The 17,574-nt window shown below is 36.3% G+C and overlaps 1 protein-coding gene across 4 annotated transcripts; it reads left to right on the top strand.

Annotated features, from left to right (window-relative positions):
- Positions 1-4,492: 4,492 nt before the first annotated feature.
- Positions 4,493-12,636, top strand: LOC122318930 (nodulin homeobox-like). Of its 4 annotated transcripts, none has more exons than XM_043136690.1 (17): positions 4,493-4,651; positions 5,878-5,932; positions 6,140-6,268; positions 6,391-6,549; positions 6,944-7,027; positions 7,106-7,234; positions 7,498-7,716; positions 8,148-8,279; positions 8,409-8,504; positions 9,255-9,416; positions 9,735-10,026; positions 10,119-10,244; positions 10,330-10,399; positions 10,593-10,656; positions 11,014-11,565; positions 11,790-11,824; positions 11,968-12,636. In XM_043136690.1, exons 2-17 carry the CDS (start codon positions 5,888-5,890, stop codon positions 12,506-12,508), a joined length of 2,835 nt encoding a protein of 944 aa, XP_042992624.1. In that variant the 5' UTR covers positions 4,493-4,651; positions 5,878-5,887; the 3' UTR covers positions 12,509-12,636. The 4 variants fall into 4 exon arrangements, with proteins under 4 accessions (XP_042992624.1, XP_042992625.1, XP_042992622.1 ...); XM_043136691.1 differs by having other exon boundaries at positions 6,143-6,268; XM_043136688.1 differs by lacking the exon at positions 4,493-4,651 and adding an exon at positions 4,714-4,860.
- The last annotated feature ends 4,938 nt before the right edge of the window (positions 12,637-17,574 follow it).

A 17,574-nucleotide genomic window follows, 5' to 3' on the forward strand; every position in this document is an offset into this window, starting at 1 on the left:
TGCAATCTATGTACGTGACACAAGAAGGAAAAAAAAAAAACACTCATTTTCTTTCCTACTTAATGTGGAATATATGTGTATGTGTGTGTGTATATATATATATATATATGGGAAATAGTTTGGACCCGTTGGATTTGCACCACGTGTCCCATATATAACTTTAGTAACGTCGATTTAACGGATCTAGTTCTAATTGAAACTCAATCAAACCGAACTCATCATATATATATATATATATATATATAATGAATCAATATTTCTCTTTAACCTATGTTGAAAGAGAAATAGAGAAAAGTAAAGGAGAGCAACTTGGTTAAAGACTTGGAATGCATGAATTACCAGCCATGAGGTATTTGAAATTTCACTTCCAACAATATTCTTGTTTTTTTTTTTTTTTTTTTGCTTTTTGGGAGTTTTGTCCCTTTAATAACCCAATTTCAAGAAATTAATTTGGGCATGTTTAGATTGGAAGGTTCTTTAGATTCTTTTTAGATGGTGTTTTCGTGGATTGGCTTAGACAGTGATTGCTCGTAATCTTGTTAGATAAAGAAATAGTGCATATGTACGAGCAGTCATGCATTTATGGGCATTTTCACAAACTGTGCCCACGCACAGTTTGTGAAAATGTCAGTTTGTGAAAATGTCTATATGTGTTTCTATCATTTTTAGATCAAAAATTCTATATACAGTTATTTTTATATATTCTTTTATACATTCCACTGATGTGATTGGTTGCATATTAAAAAAAATTGATACAGTTAATTACAGAAATAGAGTACGTAAAAGTGATTATACATAGCATTACTTTTTTTTGTATATGCACATGCTCAAACCAATAGTGATAAAGTTAAATATAGAAATTGAATATTATATTTAGAAGAGAATGAGTAGTACTTTGCATATTTAATTCAATGTGTTTTAGTAAATAGCGTTTAGTTTTATCATTCCCCAATAGATAGATTCTGTTTGGATACTGAAGTATTTTGTTACTATTTATTATTTTATCATTACTTTATATTTACAGAATATCTAAAATCACCTTATTACCCAAACGCAACCTTAAGAGGATGGTCCTCCTCTTTCATTTGATAAGCAACGAGAAATTATACACCTCATGGATGGCATGCATATTCATAAGGTTAGCTAGATGTGCACACATTCTTATTATATCAATACCATACATTTTATAACAACAATTACATAATGAGATATAGAAACTCTATAAGAATAGCTCTTGTGAATATCTTTTTTCAAAGACTAATATAAGAAATTGTGTTACAATTCTATAATTATTCTACTTATACAAACACGGTAGAATTTTGTTAAATAGTCAATCTTTAGATCAATTCTTGTTAAAAAGGCATAAATTTTAGAAAAATTTTACTCATCATCCTCACACCAAATACCACATATAATTTTTTAATTTTTCTCTTACCAAATGTGTAGTGTATGGATGATGAGTAAAAGAACTCAATTAGTTTTAGGAAGAATGAAACAAAATAAAATAAAATAAAATAAAAATAAGTGTGAAGTGTGGCGTGAACATGATGAGTAGCAAAACTCTAAATTTAAATGTTGTTAACTTTATCTGGGATACCCCATATGATAAGGATAAGAGTGAGTTGTGTATGAGATCCCCCATTACTTGAAAATGAGATTTTTTTTTTTTTTGAAATGGTCATTCATTCATATACCATCAGTTACACATAGTTTTTCGTTCAAGACTACATGTACAAGATCAAGAGGTCCCTCCTCAAGCCATATCCTTTCACTCTTCGAGTTTTTTGCCAACTAAGTTGCTTCATGAGCAGCTCTATTACCGGACCTGTGAGTAAAAGCCAGCCTCCACATATATGCCTTTCCATCATTTGTTGGATGTCATCTGTTACTTGTCCTCTCCATGAGTTATCCGCCACATTTGAATTGACAGCATCAATAACTATCTTCGCATCACCTTCAAACTCTACCAAATTAAATCCCAACTCATGACACAGTTCCATGGCTCTTAGTAGAGCATTGCTTTCAGCTAGGAAAATAGAATTAACACCTTCCTTGGGAGTGATCAAACAAGTTTGCAAGTCCCCTTCACAGTCTCTGATAACAATTCCCATGCCCATCCTCTCATTCTCCTTATCAAAAGCTGTATCAAAATTGACTTTGACAAAAGGTCTCCTGGCAGGTTCCCACTTTTTTCCCCCTTCCCTTAACTAGTTCCTATCTGGTGTATTTGGAGCCCTCTGGTTTGCTAACTGAAAATCACTAAGTTTAGCCTTAGCCATATCCAGGACCATCATAGGATTTTTAAACTTGTTTTCAAAAACCACCCCATTCTACCTAGTCCATATGTGATGGAGAACCACTCAGATCAATTCCAACTTATCCTGTTCTAGCCGAGAGTATAACTCATACCATAAACTCTGAAAATCGACAAAATCCCTCTTCCACTTCTTCACCGGGCTTGTTCTCCCTCCCAGCACATCAGTGGATGCAGCACAGGACCATAGAGCATGTATAACAGTTTCTTCCTCCCTTTTACAGATTGGGTAGATATTGTTGTCAATAGTTTTTTTCTTGAGTAGGTTACCTTTCGTGGGTAAGATATTATTTAAAGCTTCCCACAAGAGTTGTTTTGTCTTTCCTGAAACTCCTAGATGCCAAAGCCTTTTCCATTGATCCTCATTCTCCCCCCCCCCCCCCCCCCCCCCTCCGGCCCCCGGTTAGAAGCTTGGCCTTGCAACTGTCTACGTTGCATATAATCCTCATGGTAGGCGCTTTTAATTGTGAAGACACACCTAGCTGATCTCGACCATATTAATCTGTCGCTTGAGCCCTTGATACTAATAGGGATAGCACATATAATTTTTGCTTCTTCCTTGGAAAAAACTACCTCTATCACCTCACGCTTCCAACACCTCTTCCCTGCATCAATAATCTCAGCAACTCTTGCCTCCGCACCTAATGTATTGACTGGTGTCTGAACCTGGTATGTTGTTGGCCTTGGCAACCACTTATCCTTCCAAATTTGAATGCTCTCCCCGTTCCCTACCCTCCACACCAGACCACCTTTCACTAAATCCAGGCTTGACCAGATACTCCTCCACACAAAGGATGGTCCCGAACCCAATTTTGCCTCCAATAATCCACTGTTTTGGAAATACTTTTCTTTGAAGATCCTAGCCACCAGAGAGGTAGGATCCTTTATAAACCACCACCGTTGCTTAGCAAGCAATGCTCTGTTAAAGCTATTAAGGTCCCTAAATCCCATACCTCCACTCCCTTTGGTCCTTCCCATTTTCTCCCAGCTTCTCCAATAAATTCCTTTCTCTAAGCTTCTATGTCTCCACGAAAAGCGAGCTAATAGGGTTTCAATTTCTTTAACTAACGTGCCAGGTAACTTAAACACACTCATAGCGTATGCTGGTATGGCCTGCAGTACACTTTTAATTAGAATTTCTTTACCTGTAGTGGAGAGAAACCCAGTTTTCTAGCTATTGATTCTCTTCCATAACTTCTCTTTCAACTCTCTAAAAGAATTCTACTTTGACCTTCCGATGATTGTTGGCAACCCTAGATACTTGTTTAGTTGTTACACACCATTCCTCTTGCTTATTGAATAATAGAATTTCGGGTCTCGATCCTTATGTTTGAGCTAAACAAAATGCTGGTTTTCTACTTGTTTAAGGTTTGCCCTAAATCCCTTTCGAACTGAAGCAAGAGGTTAGAAATTACAAACCATTCTACTTGTTTGGCTCTACAAAAAATGACACAATCGTTAGCAAAAAGTAAGTGACTAATCCTTGTGCCTCCCCTGGCCACTACTATGCCCTTTCTGGCCCCACTGTTTTCAACATTTTGAAGCATGTCACTAAAGCCTTCAGCACAAATCAAAAACAAGTATGGTGACAATGGATCACCCTGCCTCAAGCCTTTTGAAGGGGTGATGGTTTCCCCTGGTACTCCATTAACAATAGCAGCATAACTCACAGATCTCACACACTTCATCACTAAACTTGTCCATTTTTGCCCAAAGCCGAGCTTGAATAACATAGCCTCTAAATAATCTCATTCAACCCTATCGTACACCTTTGACATATCCAACTTTACAGCCATACTACTCTCCCTTCCCCTTAGAATGAGAAGTTTTTACTTTTTATAAGATTTTAATGAGATTCTAATTATATTATTAATTAGTCTTTTGGAACATAAAACATGTAGTTTGGATCTTCTATGGAGTGTTACACTATCATATCGTATCGTATGGACAGAATAAAATAATAGTGAAGACAGTTTATTACAAAGTAGAAACCAATTTCAATTTCTAAATTGAAAAGAGAATGTGTAAGCATATACTTTTGTGTGAAGATGATTAGCATATTTATTTAGATTAATATATTATTTAAATTTTTTGCTCATATTAAATTTGAAAAAAATGGATACAAATGGATCCCATGTTACTCACTTTTAATCCTTATTTTACTATAATTAAATTTAAGGTACACAACAAGATATCCCCCTCTGTCTCTCCATCTCTCTCTCTCTCTCTCTCTCTCTCTCTCTCTCATACCCAAAAAATGACGAATTTTCTGCGTGTTGGAATTCATTCTAAAATCATTTCATCGAATCCACAGGCCATCCGAGGATTGAACATTTGGTAAATCACTAATATGAAAATTGCATAATTGATTTTAATAGGTTTTGTTCATTATATATATGCATGTATGTGTGCACGCCGTACGGCCTCAATCTCTCTCTTTGGTGCCCACTTCTTCAAAAACACCCGCGAATTCAACGCTTTTCATATGAATTTTTTGGCTGCATTTAATAAAATTTGTCCTTGATGCTCGACGATACTGTTCTCAGGTCAGCTTTCTGAACTTGAATATATAGATATTCAAGCTTTTACTCTTTCATTTGTACCGGACGATTCATGTAGTTGTCTCTTCAAGTCTTTCGCATATGTAGGGTTTTAGCCTCCAATTCACGTTGCTAACTTCAGAACTAGGGCTTTTAAATGTGGGGTTATTTTTTATGGTTTCTCTGCATTTCAGACTCACACGATTAATTTTCAATATTTTCACTCTGATTTAGTTATTATTATTTTTGTCAATGCAATTATTTTGCCTAGTTAAATTTTACACTACTCCAAATTGATGCAACCCAATGCATTGCATTTCAGAATGCTCTCTGTAACTTGCCTATATTGCAAAGAATTCAAAAATTATTCTCAGATGCTAAATAATTTCCTTGAACATAGTGTAGACAAACTTGACTTGAATCTTCTGTTTTGTAGTGCTTAAATGGAATAAATAGTGATTTAGGACCTCCTGAGTTATGTGCTTTCTGCATTTTGCATACAACATCTCAATCCCAACAAAAATATCTTTTATAGAGCATCTACATCCAACGTGTGTATTTTTGTAAGCGCATGGGATAGTGATAGAGCTAGTTTCATTTCCACATAATTGTTTGACATGGGACGAAATCTATGTATGGGTACCCCGGAGTTTTTATGTGTTGAAGATTAGGTTCAAAAGCCATCATGGTCCATGGACATGCTAGCATATGGTAAAAATATGATATTCTCAATAAATTGATGATTCAAGTTCTGAGATGGTTAGTATTCATCATTTGATAAGTGGAGAGGGCTGGGAATTTTTCTACCAAATGTTTTACCCATTTGAAGTTTCCATGACGATAAGCTTGTATATGGTCCAATTGTCTGCTGTCACCCTTTATTCCTTGTAGAGGGTTCGACGTGTTCCATCTCTTAGCCTTCCTTAGTGCACTATAGTAAACTTTGTCTGTTTATCTCATGTTCTGAATAATTTTTCTCTACTTCTCTTCCTTGTCTGAAAATGTATTTTTCCTTGGCTCTAGATTTTCAAGAATGAGGATTACCATAGAAGAACCCTCGTGTAGTTCTTTTGCCCCAGTAAGTAATCCAACTTGAATCAAACTTGGTTTGAAATCCCAACCCCTTTTTCCTAATAACCTGTTTGCTTTAGAGAAGTATTTCACCTTTTATTCTTCTTCCTCTTCTTTTTTTTCTTTTCATTTTTTTTTTCCTTTCAAATTGAAAATGTCTCTGTTATTCGTCCCCTGCCCCCAGTATGAATGTGGCTCAAATTATTTGCATCAGCAGGTCATTGACTTAATTTCGGCAGTGAAGGAGCTGCATGGCTTTAGCTCTCAGGAACTTCATAAGCTGCTGCGGGACTCTGAAAACTTTACCATTCACTACCGCACAGAAAAAAACTCATTGATTAAGGTCAGACGATGTATCACCATTATCACCCACTATCAGCTTCGGTGTTGTTATTGCCATCAATATGCTTTCCTGTTTTTACTCTTTTATTAATGTGTCAGATATTAAATTATGTTCTGTTTCAGATTGATATGGAAAAGCTTGCAGGATTTCTTCCCTTACATCTTATTGCAGTGCTTATGTCAGCTGACAGAGACGAAGCCCTGTTCAGATACTTGTTATCCGGCATACGTCTCTTGTATTCATTATGTGATTTAGCACCTCGACATTCTAAACTTGAGCAGGTTCTTGTAGTAGTTATCAACAAACTTCTGTTTTATTCTGTTTTTATCATAATAGTTTTGTGTTTTTTTCTTATGATAGAGGTCTTCACACGGTATGACATTTGCCACCAATATCTGTTGAGATTTGATGGATTTGCTAAGCAGCTAGTCTTCCCACTTTTTATGTGATAGTGCTCATGATACTTTAAAATAAGGAAAAACGGATGGGAGAGAGGGGTTTTGGAGTGCAGTATGTCATGTATCAAGGTTTATAGGAGGCTTTTTGATCATTTTTAACTTTAATTGATGAGGAACAGTACTAAACTTGGTGGTGTTCTAAATGGTAGGAACAATATTTTATGAGAGAGAAGAAATTAATTGTCTTCTGATTCTTGTATTTGAACGATGGTTTCAGATTTTGCTTGATGATGTAAAAGTGTCCGAGCAGCTGCTGGACCTGGTGTTTTATTTGCTAATTGTTCTCGGGGGTTATAAGCAGGTTTACCAATATCTTCTTCTTCAGGGGGTCTATCTACTGTATTATATATTTTTATTTAGACTTACTTTCATGATGTAGGACACCCTTATGTTTGGTCCTATGCCCACTGTGCATTCAGCACTGGTGGCATGCAGTCTAAATCTATTGACAGGTTGTATATCTTCGCAATTTCCAGATCTTGTCCATGTATTGCTTGCACACCCTAAGGTACAATTTACACAATATGATTTGATTAAGATGTTATTCAATCATTCTAGGTTTCAGTTGAAACAAACTCTTTCTAAAGCTAATGTTTTCATGTTAATGTATTTTTTTATTTTTTTTTTTTACTTTTGTTATTCCATCAGTTGAGCTACATGTTAATTAGTTTCTGGTTATTATCTCTACTCTTGCTAGATTTATTTTCCCCTATTAGGATCTGAAGGCTTACGCATATATGCGGTCGGTGATCAAGAATCTTTCTGTGGCAGGTTGACATTTTTATAGAAGCTGCTTTTGGAGCAATTTGTGTAGCCATTAGGTTTCTCAAAATCCAGCTGTCAGACAAACATCCTGATTTATGCTTGAAATCAAATCTGACTGCTGAACAAATAGTTAACTATATCTGCCAGCAATGTGAGGTTTCTGTACAGTTTCTTCAGTCATTATGCCAACAAAAATTATTTCTGGAGCGCCTACTCAGGAATAAGGTTTCTAAGCCAAAACAATCTTATACTGTATCTTTTCTGCGAAGTGATATGTTAGGAGGTGTCTCTTCTATGGTGTATCAGTCACTAAATAGGGAAAGAGATGGAGATTATTATATCATGTTTTCAAATCAGAGGCATGACTAGATATCACTTTCTGGTTACTGCATTTTACTATGGTTTACTAGCAAGAGCAGCTTGGCAGTGAGAGATTTAAAATGCCAAGTTTGTTATTTGGCTGACAAAATCATTGTTGAGATTTTAGCAATTATGAAACAAGTTTCAAGATCATATAATATGTTTGCAAGAAAGGAAGCTTGATGGATCCTTCTTAGATTACCGGTCAATTGTATTTATGTTCATTTATTTAGCTTTGTAAGATTATTCACAAGTATTCTTATCGTGTTAAAATTCTGGTTCTGGTATTATTTCAGGAACTATGTAAAAAGGGTGGTATTCTATTTCTTGCTCAAGCCATCTTGAAGTTAACTGCCACGCCTCATTTTGTAGAGTCCTCCAGAATTTCGGCTGCTGTATCTAGGCTGAAAGCTAAATTTCTAGCAATTGTGAGTCCTAGTGATGAAAAAGATACAGCTAACTTCTACTTTGAGGCTTGAGATTTAGCTTCCTGTTTTATGCTACATTTTAAAACAAAACTAATTTATTAAACTAATCATGAACTTCCTATTTTGTAGCTGTTGAATCTGTGTGAAGCAGAAAGCATCTCTTACCTGGATGAAGTTTCTAGTTCACCAGGAAGTCTCCAGTTGGCAAAATCTGTAGCTTCAGAGGTTAGTCAATGTTGTATTCCGAGAGTGGGATACTTTTCTCATAGCCCATTTAAACTGCTTGCACATGGCTTTTGGCTTACTCTTCAATGGCTAACCAGTGGATGAACCTTTTTCACTGATTTTGGCTGGGAGATCTACTACACTAAAATTATAAGGACATCATGATTATCACTTTCTTATAACAATGTGGTCTGGGTATCAAACGTTACCTATGTTGTTGGTTTTTTTTTTAGAAGAGCTAGATTTTTTATTTTTTATTTATTTTTTATCAGTAAATAGGAATTTTATTAAATATGGGTGAAGCCAAGTAGAAGAGCTAGATCTACAAAGGGATCTTCCTAAAATAAACGTACAAACTTATATGACTTGATATAATACGTCATACATACTTTACACTAAAAAGAGATCTACAATCTAACTACTACATCAAGTCATGTAATTTGTAAGTTTATTTTTGTAAGTTTATTTCTCAAAAAATTTGTAAGTTTATTTTTGTAAAATCTATTTGTAGACCAAGCATTTTTTTTTTTTTTAGTGCCTACCAAAAGATGTCATAATTTCTATAGTGGTAAACTTTTCTGTTCTCAACCCCTGGGTAATCTCATTTATTGGCACTCTGCATACTGCATTTATGCAAGCATTGCTAGCGCACTTCTTGATCAGTCAACTGTTATTGTGGATACTCTTTTCTTTCATTAAAGCCTATAACCATCAAGTGCTTTCTCATTCACTACTGTTTCCATGATGTAGGTTTTTGGGTTATTGAAGACCGAGCTCAGCAGAGATCCCAAACATCTTGCTGCTTGCTCTGACAGAACTTACCCTATGGGGTTTTTCCAACTCAATGCGATGCGCCTAGCTGACATATTCTCAGATGATACTAACTTTCAATGTTACATCACGATATACTTTGTAAGCTAATGCTATCAGCTCCATAGTTTAGATACTGTTGTGCCATTTTTGTACTTTTTGTGTATTGCCACTGTAACTTTTGAGAATACCTTTGTGGTTTGACAATTTGGAGATCATAGAGGATATACAATTGCTTGATTTATAAGAGATCACGTATCTTTCAATAAATTATATCATCATCATCATCATCATTTTACTTGAAAGTTCTGAAGTGACTTCAAGCCATGATGATGCATAAAGTTCACATAGGTTATATGTTTGCAGTAAGAGTGTCTGTTCTAATGGTTTTGCACCCATATCTTCTCTGTGTCCACCCAGACTGAAATTCTGACTGCAATATTATCGCTTCCTCATGGGGATTTTATATCCAGTTGGTGTTGTTCTGATCTCCCAGCGAGGGAAGTCGATTCTACTCTCGAGTATGATTCATTTGCAGCAGCTGGATGGGTTTTGGATAATATTTCATCATTGGATCGTCCAAATGAAAACAATTTGGAATTTACTCTGATTCCTATAAGCATACCCCGGGCTTCTTATGAACATCAGAGAACCTCATTATTCATCAAAATAATTGCAAATCTTCATTGTTTTAATCCCACGATCTGTGAAGGTTGGTTCTTTATTTTCTTTGACAGGTTTTGGCAGTATATACTATATACCATTGTTTCTTAGTAACGTTAACAAAACTCTCTTTATCCACAGAGCAGGAGAGGAACCTCTTTCTTCACAAGTTTCTAGAATGTTTGCATATGGATTTATCTAAATCATTTCCAGGATTTTCCTTTAGCTCTGATGCTCCAAAGGCTGCCAATGTTTACAGGAACCTACGTAATTACCATATACTTTGCTTTTTTTTAATGAAAACTTGATCTTAGATGTTATTTCATTCCTAAGGGGTAACTTGTTTGTGTAGGGTCGTTGTTAAGTCATGCAGAATCTTTAGTTCCCAACTTTTTGAACGAGGAAGATGTACAGCTCTTAAGGTTATTTAAACCTAACCCAAAGTTTCTTTTCTCCCGGATTTTTTCGCTTGGTTACTAAGATTTCATTTTTCTAGTTCTTTTTGGCATGTAAGGTGCATATAGACATGCATCTATTATTAGTGTTCCAACATCTTCTGCCTGACTTCACTAACTTGGGAACATAGTTAATTTTTTATTCCTTCTTTTATTGCAGGATATTCTTTAACCAATTACAACCACTAATTACTTCTGCTGAATTTGAAGAAAATCAAGTGCAAGTAAAAGTTTTCTTCTTTAGTTATTTTCACTTTGTTTCATAGCATTTCTCCACTATAAAAAGTCATTTTTTTAAAGAAAAAGTTCATGCACTGTACAATATATGCCATTTTCTAAAATACAAATACCTTGGGATACGTTTTCTTTATTCAAGATCAGCAAACATCATCAGGGGAATACGGTCTTACAAAATGCAACTTTATTGGCCATACAACCTGGATTTAGAATTGAATACCATACAGGTGTCCTAAATTTTGAAATAACATAAATTATCCGATTCTCACATTGGCTTATTGAGTTTGGTGATGTCATGTGTTCTCAACATAGTGACCTGAGGAAGTAAAGTTTATTCCTGATAGGAGGCACAGAGTCCAGAGGGATACTCATCACTTCTACCGAGAAAGGAACCTCCAAATCTCAATGACAGACATGGTAACTCAAAGGAGGAAATGTTTGAGGATTCTGCATTCCAAGACATGGACCAGTTTTATCTCAAAAGCAGGCATGTGGATCATGTTGATGTTGTGATAATGCAAGATACGAGAGAAGGTAAAGGTATATCTGGTGTGAGAGCATCTGAAGGTTTGATAAAGATCCACAGAGAAGTTCAGAATGTTGAAACTAGTGGTTCAGATACATGTTCCACTAGAGGAAAGAATGATGTTGATCAAATGTGCAATGGTGAGTTCCTAAAAACGAGTGAGCAGATAAAGGAAAGTGAAGTTGGAGGAGATACAGAGGACAAACAGATCAAAACCATTCATTGTGAAGAAAAGCAGCAGAGAAAACGGAAGCGAACTTTAATGAATGATAAACAGATGGCAATGATCGAGAGGGCGCTCTTAGATGAACCTGACATGCAGAGAAATGCAGCTTCAATACAATCATGGGCCCATAAAATAAGTGTTCATGTATGTCACATGCACCTCTCTCTCTCTCTCTCTCTCTCTCTCTCTCTCTCTCTCTCTCTCTCACACCCATCCACCCACCCATCTCTCTCTCTCACACACACACCCACCCGCTCACCCAACGAAACAGCGCCACCCCCCCTTCCATCCACGGTGATTAGGTTTTTTTCTTTTTCCTGTTCCTGCAATAACACATGCCTAAGAAGTTCCTACATTGTGTTTTCCAGGGTTCGAAGGTTACATCTGCACAACTTAAAAACTGGTGAGGAAGCCTTCATATCCGCACCTATACCTGCAATATATATTCAAATTCGTATGTGTATATATGGGCGTGTGTATATCCCAGAGATTTTTGTACTTTCACTTTGTCATGGAAACTCATTAAGCTTTATGCATTATCAACAGGCTAAACAATCGGAAAGTCAGGCTCGCCCGTGCACGCGCAGCTAAGGCAGTCCGTGCATCACTGGAGGTTGAAAACGCTATTCCAGACAAGCAAAGTGAGCCAGGACTAGGGTACAATGGCTCACCTGACAGTCCTGGTGAAGATTCTTATGCCCCAAGAAAGGCCGACGGAGATCCTGAAAGCATCTTGGGAACTGGTAATGGCGAAAGCTCTCATACTGCACAGACGAACTTAATTGTTGTCGGCCGTGCAGATTTTGTCCAGTGCAAAGCAGGTCAGTACATAATGTTTGTAGATAAGGAAGGACAGGAGCTTGGTAAGGGAATAGTGTATCAGGTGCACGGTGAGTGGAATGGATGGAACTTGAAAGAACAAAAGGCATGTGTTCTTGATGTTTATGAACTTAAGGTTGAGAGTACTGCTCTTCTTCCTTACGCTTCTAAAGTTGTTGGCATCTCCTTTGAAGAGGCTGAAATAAAGATTGGGGTAATGAGAGTGCTATGGGATTTAAGTAGAATCTTCACTCTTCGACCTCAATGAGTGTACGGATGCTTAGATGGCTGCAGTGAGAGCTCCTTTTTACTTTCAATCTGTAAACTGTACATCTTTTAGACAGGAATTATAAATAAGTTTATCCCAAAAATAGAGAAAGATGGGTTCAATTGGAATTTTTAGCTTCTTTTTTACCCAGTATTTTCAGACAAGTAATGTGCAGGGGGTTACACCCACGGGCCATGGAACTCCTTCAACCAAATCAAAGATGACTGTGTTGAGATTGTGTGAACCATATAGTTTGGTTCTTGGCATTTAAACTTAACAAAACTAGAAAATAATAAAAGAGGATGCATCATGCTCTCCAGCTACATGTAACAGCATCTAGTGTAATGTTTTGATATAACTTCATTCATAATCTGTTACAACCATGATGTGCCTCAAGTTGATGAACATGTTGATATTTTTTTCATGTTTGCAATTATTATTTATGTGTTCCTTTTCATGTTATCATATATGATAGCATAAGTTTGCCCCCCCTAACGCTAGGGTTGCCGCTGTTTTCTCTCTCCCTTTTCTCTCGAGTCTCGCCTCCAGCAAAAAGCAGGCTAGAGGAGGAGTGGAGCTTCAGCTACTCCCTCCCTCCATCCCTCCCTCCTCCCATTTGTTTGGACCATACAGTATGTAGTGGTTTTTCTATTTTTTGTTGTGTTTTCTGTCTAAGGTGTGGTGAAATGCTAATCTGTTGTTCTTCAGAGCCTAGTGACCACCATGCACCCCACTGCAGGATTTCCAAGCCGCTAATCCTTCATAACGGAGTAGCGTGTAAGTCACACTCACAGGTCAAAGTGAGCGTGAGTTCCATGCGCCGCCTTATGGGGAAACTCCTACTACTACAACGCGCTGCATTTTTGGGACAGGGCCCTTGATTTCCTTAGACCTAACCATTAACTACACTTCTAGGATTGCGCGTGTCCCTCACTTACCATCACAATCTATTAGTTTTTGTATTTTTTTCACATCTCCTTTTTTTTTTTTTTTTGGTTATTTGCTTTTGTTTTGTTTTAAAAAAAAAAAAAATAGTCTCTTGGACATTTTATCCATAGAGTGAAAGTCCTCTCCTCCTCTAGAAAGTGAGGATGAAATATCTGCTTTAAACAAAGTGTTATCTCTCAAACGGTTATTTGTATGGAGTTATAGAAGTTAAGATCATACCAGTCACAAAGAAATTTGCGTATTGAGGGAACCCTAATTGTGAGTAGTTGGCTTGTAATTATATCAGGTCACAGAAATAATTTCATTTTCACGAATGGATGAAGTCTATTTTTCAAAAAAATTAAAAACAAAATTAAAAAAAAAAAAAAAGGTTTGCCCCCTCTACATAAATTTTGGGCTCTGCCACTGACTCCACTCACTGAGATTGGGTAAAAATAAGGGGGTTGGTTTGAGGAAAATAGTGTGTTGAGTAATCAATTTACGAAACATATCATTCAACTTCCTAAGGTGGGAAATTAAAACAATCCTATATATTTCTATATCCAAGAGCGCAAGTAAAAAGAATTTACTTGAGCTGAGTATAGAGTAAAGGCCTAATATAAGGTACCTAATGGACTGAGGCCCCGTTTGTTTACCAAGATGAGATGAAAACATCTCATTCCAAACTATACGGAGAAGAGTTTTGCGTAACCAAACAAACATCTGGGCATCTTTATTTCATCTCATCTGAGTTCTAATGTTTTCAACAACTGTTATAATATCTAATAGATAAAACAGTAAAAAGTAAATTAAAAAGAGAGAAAACAGTGAAAAGCATTGTCTTCACTAGCTGTCATCCTCATCTCTGCCATTATTATTTTTTGCTTCTCATTTTGAAAACACAGCAACGCCTCATTGTGGCCTTCGCCCTAGCCATGAGAAATGGCATCCATTTCGCAATAAACCACCCCCATGCTGCAGCATTTCCAGCCCAAGCATTGATACACCTAGACAGCGTTGGGGGTCGATGGGGACGTTGGAGTCGAATAAAAAGGTATTCATACCATTTGAGGATTTTTTTTATTCTTTCCCGCTGAGTTAAAATTTTTTGTCCTCTGCACAATTTTTTAGTTGCAGTGGTAGAGTACTATAGATTTCCCACGCCTCTGAACTTATCTATGGAGGAATCTACATTTCTCGATTTCCCTATCAAAAACAATCCCATCCATTTCTTTCCCTATGCCAAATTCCTCCTATAAATTCAAAATGACCCCACTTAGCAGACCTACCATCTCCACTGCTTGGAAGCATCACACTGGCGCCCCTAGGACCACCATTAAACGGAGCATATTTTTTTAAGCCACCACGGCTCCTAAGACGTGATCCTTCAAGGTAATATATTTCTGTGCACCTAGTAATTATGCCACTACCATTTGTTTGATATATATTTGATATTTTTATAATCTCGTATTTTTATTTAGTTTGAACAAATAGTCAATTTGAGTATGAGATCTATAGCATTGTGTCACTTGTATATGGGTCAAAGGATAGTCGTTACCCAAATATTAACAGATGTTTTCTAGGGCTTTATCACACCACATGCATTGATAGCCATTACAAACATCTCTTATTTGATGTACATTTTCCAAATTTAAGAGATGTTTGTACATAAGGTTTTTTTAATACACAGTTACATGTGAGAATTTAGTTCAAGTAATACAAACCTCGACTTCTCTGATCCCAGAATGACTTTCAACTTAGGCATATTAGTACTTGCAGAACCAGAGTATGCAACTCTGCTTGCCTGCTTCTTCAAAGCTAGCATGTCTCATTACATTTAAAATAATAACTTCATTCTCATATAAAACATGCACACCCATAGCCTAAAGTACTCTCCACATATAATTATCACTAGGACATGTGTAATGTTGTAGAAATTTGTACAAGTATATATATAGGGAAATGTGTCTCAGATTCAGCTTTGCTATTTTGATGTTGAACAAGAAAATATTTTACAATATTTCCTCATTCATAAATACAATATTTTTGTTCCACACTGTTAAAAAAAAAATAAAAAGCAATGAGGAAATCTATCCTTCCTTGTGGGAAATGTAGAGCTAGCTAGAGAGATTACTTTCTTGGTGAGGGCAGAGGCCATCATCAAGAAAAGTAGACTCCCCTCATCTTCTTTTGGTCCTATATATTTCCTTGACATAAATTCTCTCAATTTATTAAGAAACATTTATAAGCAGTATATCTATTCATGTAATAGATCAATCCCAATTTACTTGGAAAAAGAATAGAGGGGAAAAAAATATTGGCAAAATTTTCCTAGGCCATAAACTTATTCATGCCTAGTTGGACTGTACTTGTAATTGCCCCTTTGGTGGGCCATGAGTAGTTTATGGTTTGGAATTCAAGAAAAACATAACACATGAGATATTCCTTTTGCAAGGACTGAGACTTTACCTTTGGGGATGACTATCTATATATACACACACATAGACACATAGATATAGTAGTAATAACTAGCTGCCAGCGCCATGCAAACATAAAGAATGACTAGTGGGGATGAGTAGTAAAAGCTGGACTTTCAAATGTAACATGAGTCCGCGTGGTCTCTTCTCTTAACATGCATATGGGGATGAGTAATGATATATTTTTTGTTTTAATGATTTGCAGTAGAAAATCAACAACATCTCATTCAGCAAGCAAGCAGCTAGCTAGCATACTTAATAATCAAAGTAATCAATCTATCATTGGAAATAAGGAAAGACTTGGGGATTGAGATAGAGATCTACTTTATAGAGGATCGTTGATTGGCTTTATAATCACTTTGCAAAGCACAATATTATAAACTTGAAAACCATTACTATTCTATGCTAAAAGTAGGCTAATGTCCATTGTGTATTTCATTCTTTCCAGCCTTTCAAGCAATTATTTTTGGTTAGGGACATATATTCATTATTATTATGTTAACCGATGTGTCCATCAGCTTTGAGTATAGATTTATGCAAACTTTTTAACTTGTACTTTTTTCAATTATAGCTATACCAGTTACGCTCCTACCAAGAAAGGCACCCACCAAAGGTATGAGTTGAAATTGCTCCTTTTCACTTGCTGGATTTCTTGCTATAATCTTGTGTGTTAATGGCAAATGGGATAATCTTGGATTGAAGCAATGACATTTTACAACTTATTATATTTGACCTTACATTAGCTATCTTTTTCTTGTTTGCTTTTTTGTCATTCTCGGGAAATAATTTGTTGCTGGATTTTTTGGGTCAACTTGTATGCATAATAGCAATATTGGATCACTTATGATATATATATATAGATCCAAAATTGCCTTCCTACACTTATGCTATATGTTGTTGGATTATTTTACCCAACTACCTACCTACACTTATTTAATATATTGCTAGATTATTTACATTAGGTTGATTAATGGCGACCAATAGGGTTGTTAGTTAACCAACAGCATTATTTCCATACTCATAAAGGAATTTCTTAATCATCTTACGTATATATATATATATTGTTACTATTGGCTTTAGCTGCTTCACATGGATGATCTGGAAAATACACACATTGATCATGAGCTTTGGGTTGATGAGATGGAGGAAAAGTTGATTGATCTGTTGTATGCGGACGCCCTTATTGGTGCAATAAGGGTAAGGAGGATCACCTCCCGGGACCATGCTACTTATGCTCAATGCTTGATGACGATGGGTAGAAGCAAATATAATGCTAGTCAAATTAAAGGCAAAATACATAGGCTCAAAGGCAAGTAGCACCTTTTCTCGGACCTAATTAGCCAAACTAGCATGGGTTGGGATCCAAAGACTAGAACGGTCATTGCTAGTGATGAGCATTGGTCCCAAGCTATTAGGGTAAGCACTTAGCCCTAGTATTTGAACAATTACAAAATTTAGTATGTCAAATTGGGCTGACGTATAGTTATCCAATTAGAATATTAATAATACTTATAATGTTTGTGTTAGAAAAAATCACAATGGAAGAACTTTCGCCATGCTGGCTACCAGTACAAGGAGCTATGCACTATTTTCAAGGTGTCCGTAGCCAATGGGGCACATGTGCATGCGTCAACTTAACCACCTCCAACTACTGAGGAGGAG

Source organism: Carya illinoinensis, chromosome 8, assembly GCF_018687715.1.
Source record: "Carya illinoinensis cultivar Pawnee chromosome 8, C.illinoinensisPawnee_v1, whole genome shotgun sequence".
In the NCBI taxonomy this organism is placed as follows: domain Eukaryota; kingdom Viridiplantae; phylum Streptophyta; class Magnoliopsida; order Fagales; family Juglandaceae; genus Carya; species Carya illinoinensis.

Excerpts from the sequence above, each read along its gene's own strand:
- LOC122318930 (XM_043136688.1), top strand. The coding sequence starts at position 4,838 with ATGCTCGACGATACTGTTCTCAG. Across the intron at positions 8,505-9,254 it reads CAAAATCTGTAGCTTCAGAG|GTTTTTGGGTTATTGAAGAC; the intron begins GTTAGTCAATGT and ends TCCATGATGTAG. Across the intron at positions 10,027-10,118 it reads TAATCCCACGATCTGTGAAG|AGCAGGAGAGGAACCTCTTT; the intron begins GTTGGTTCTTTA and ends CTTTATCCACAG.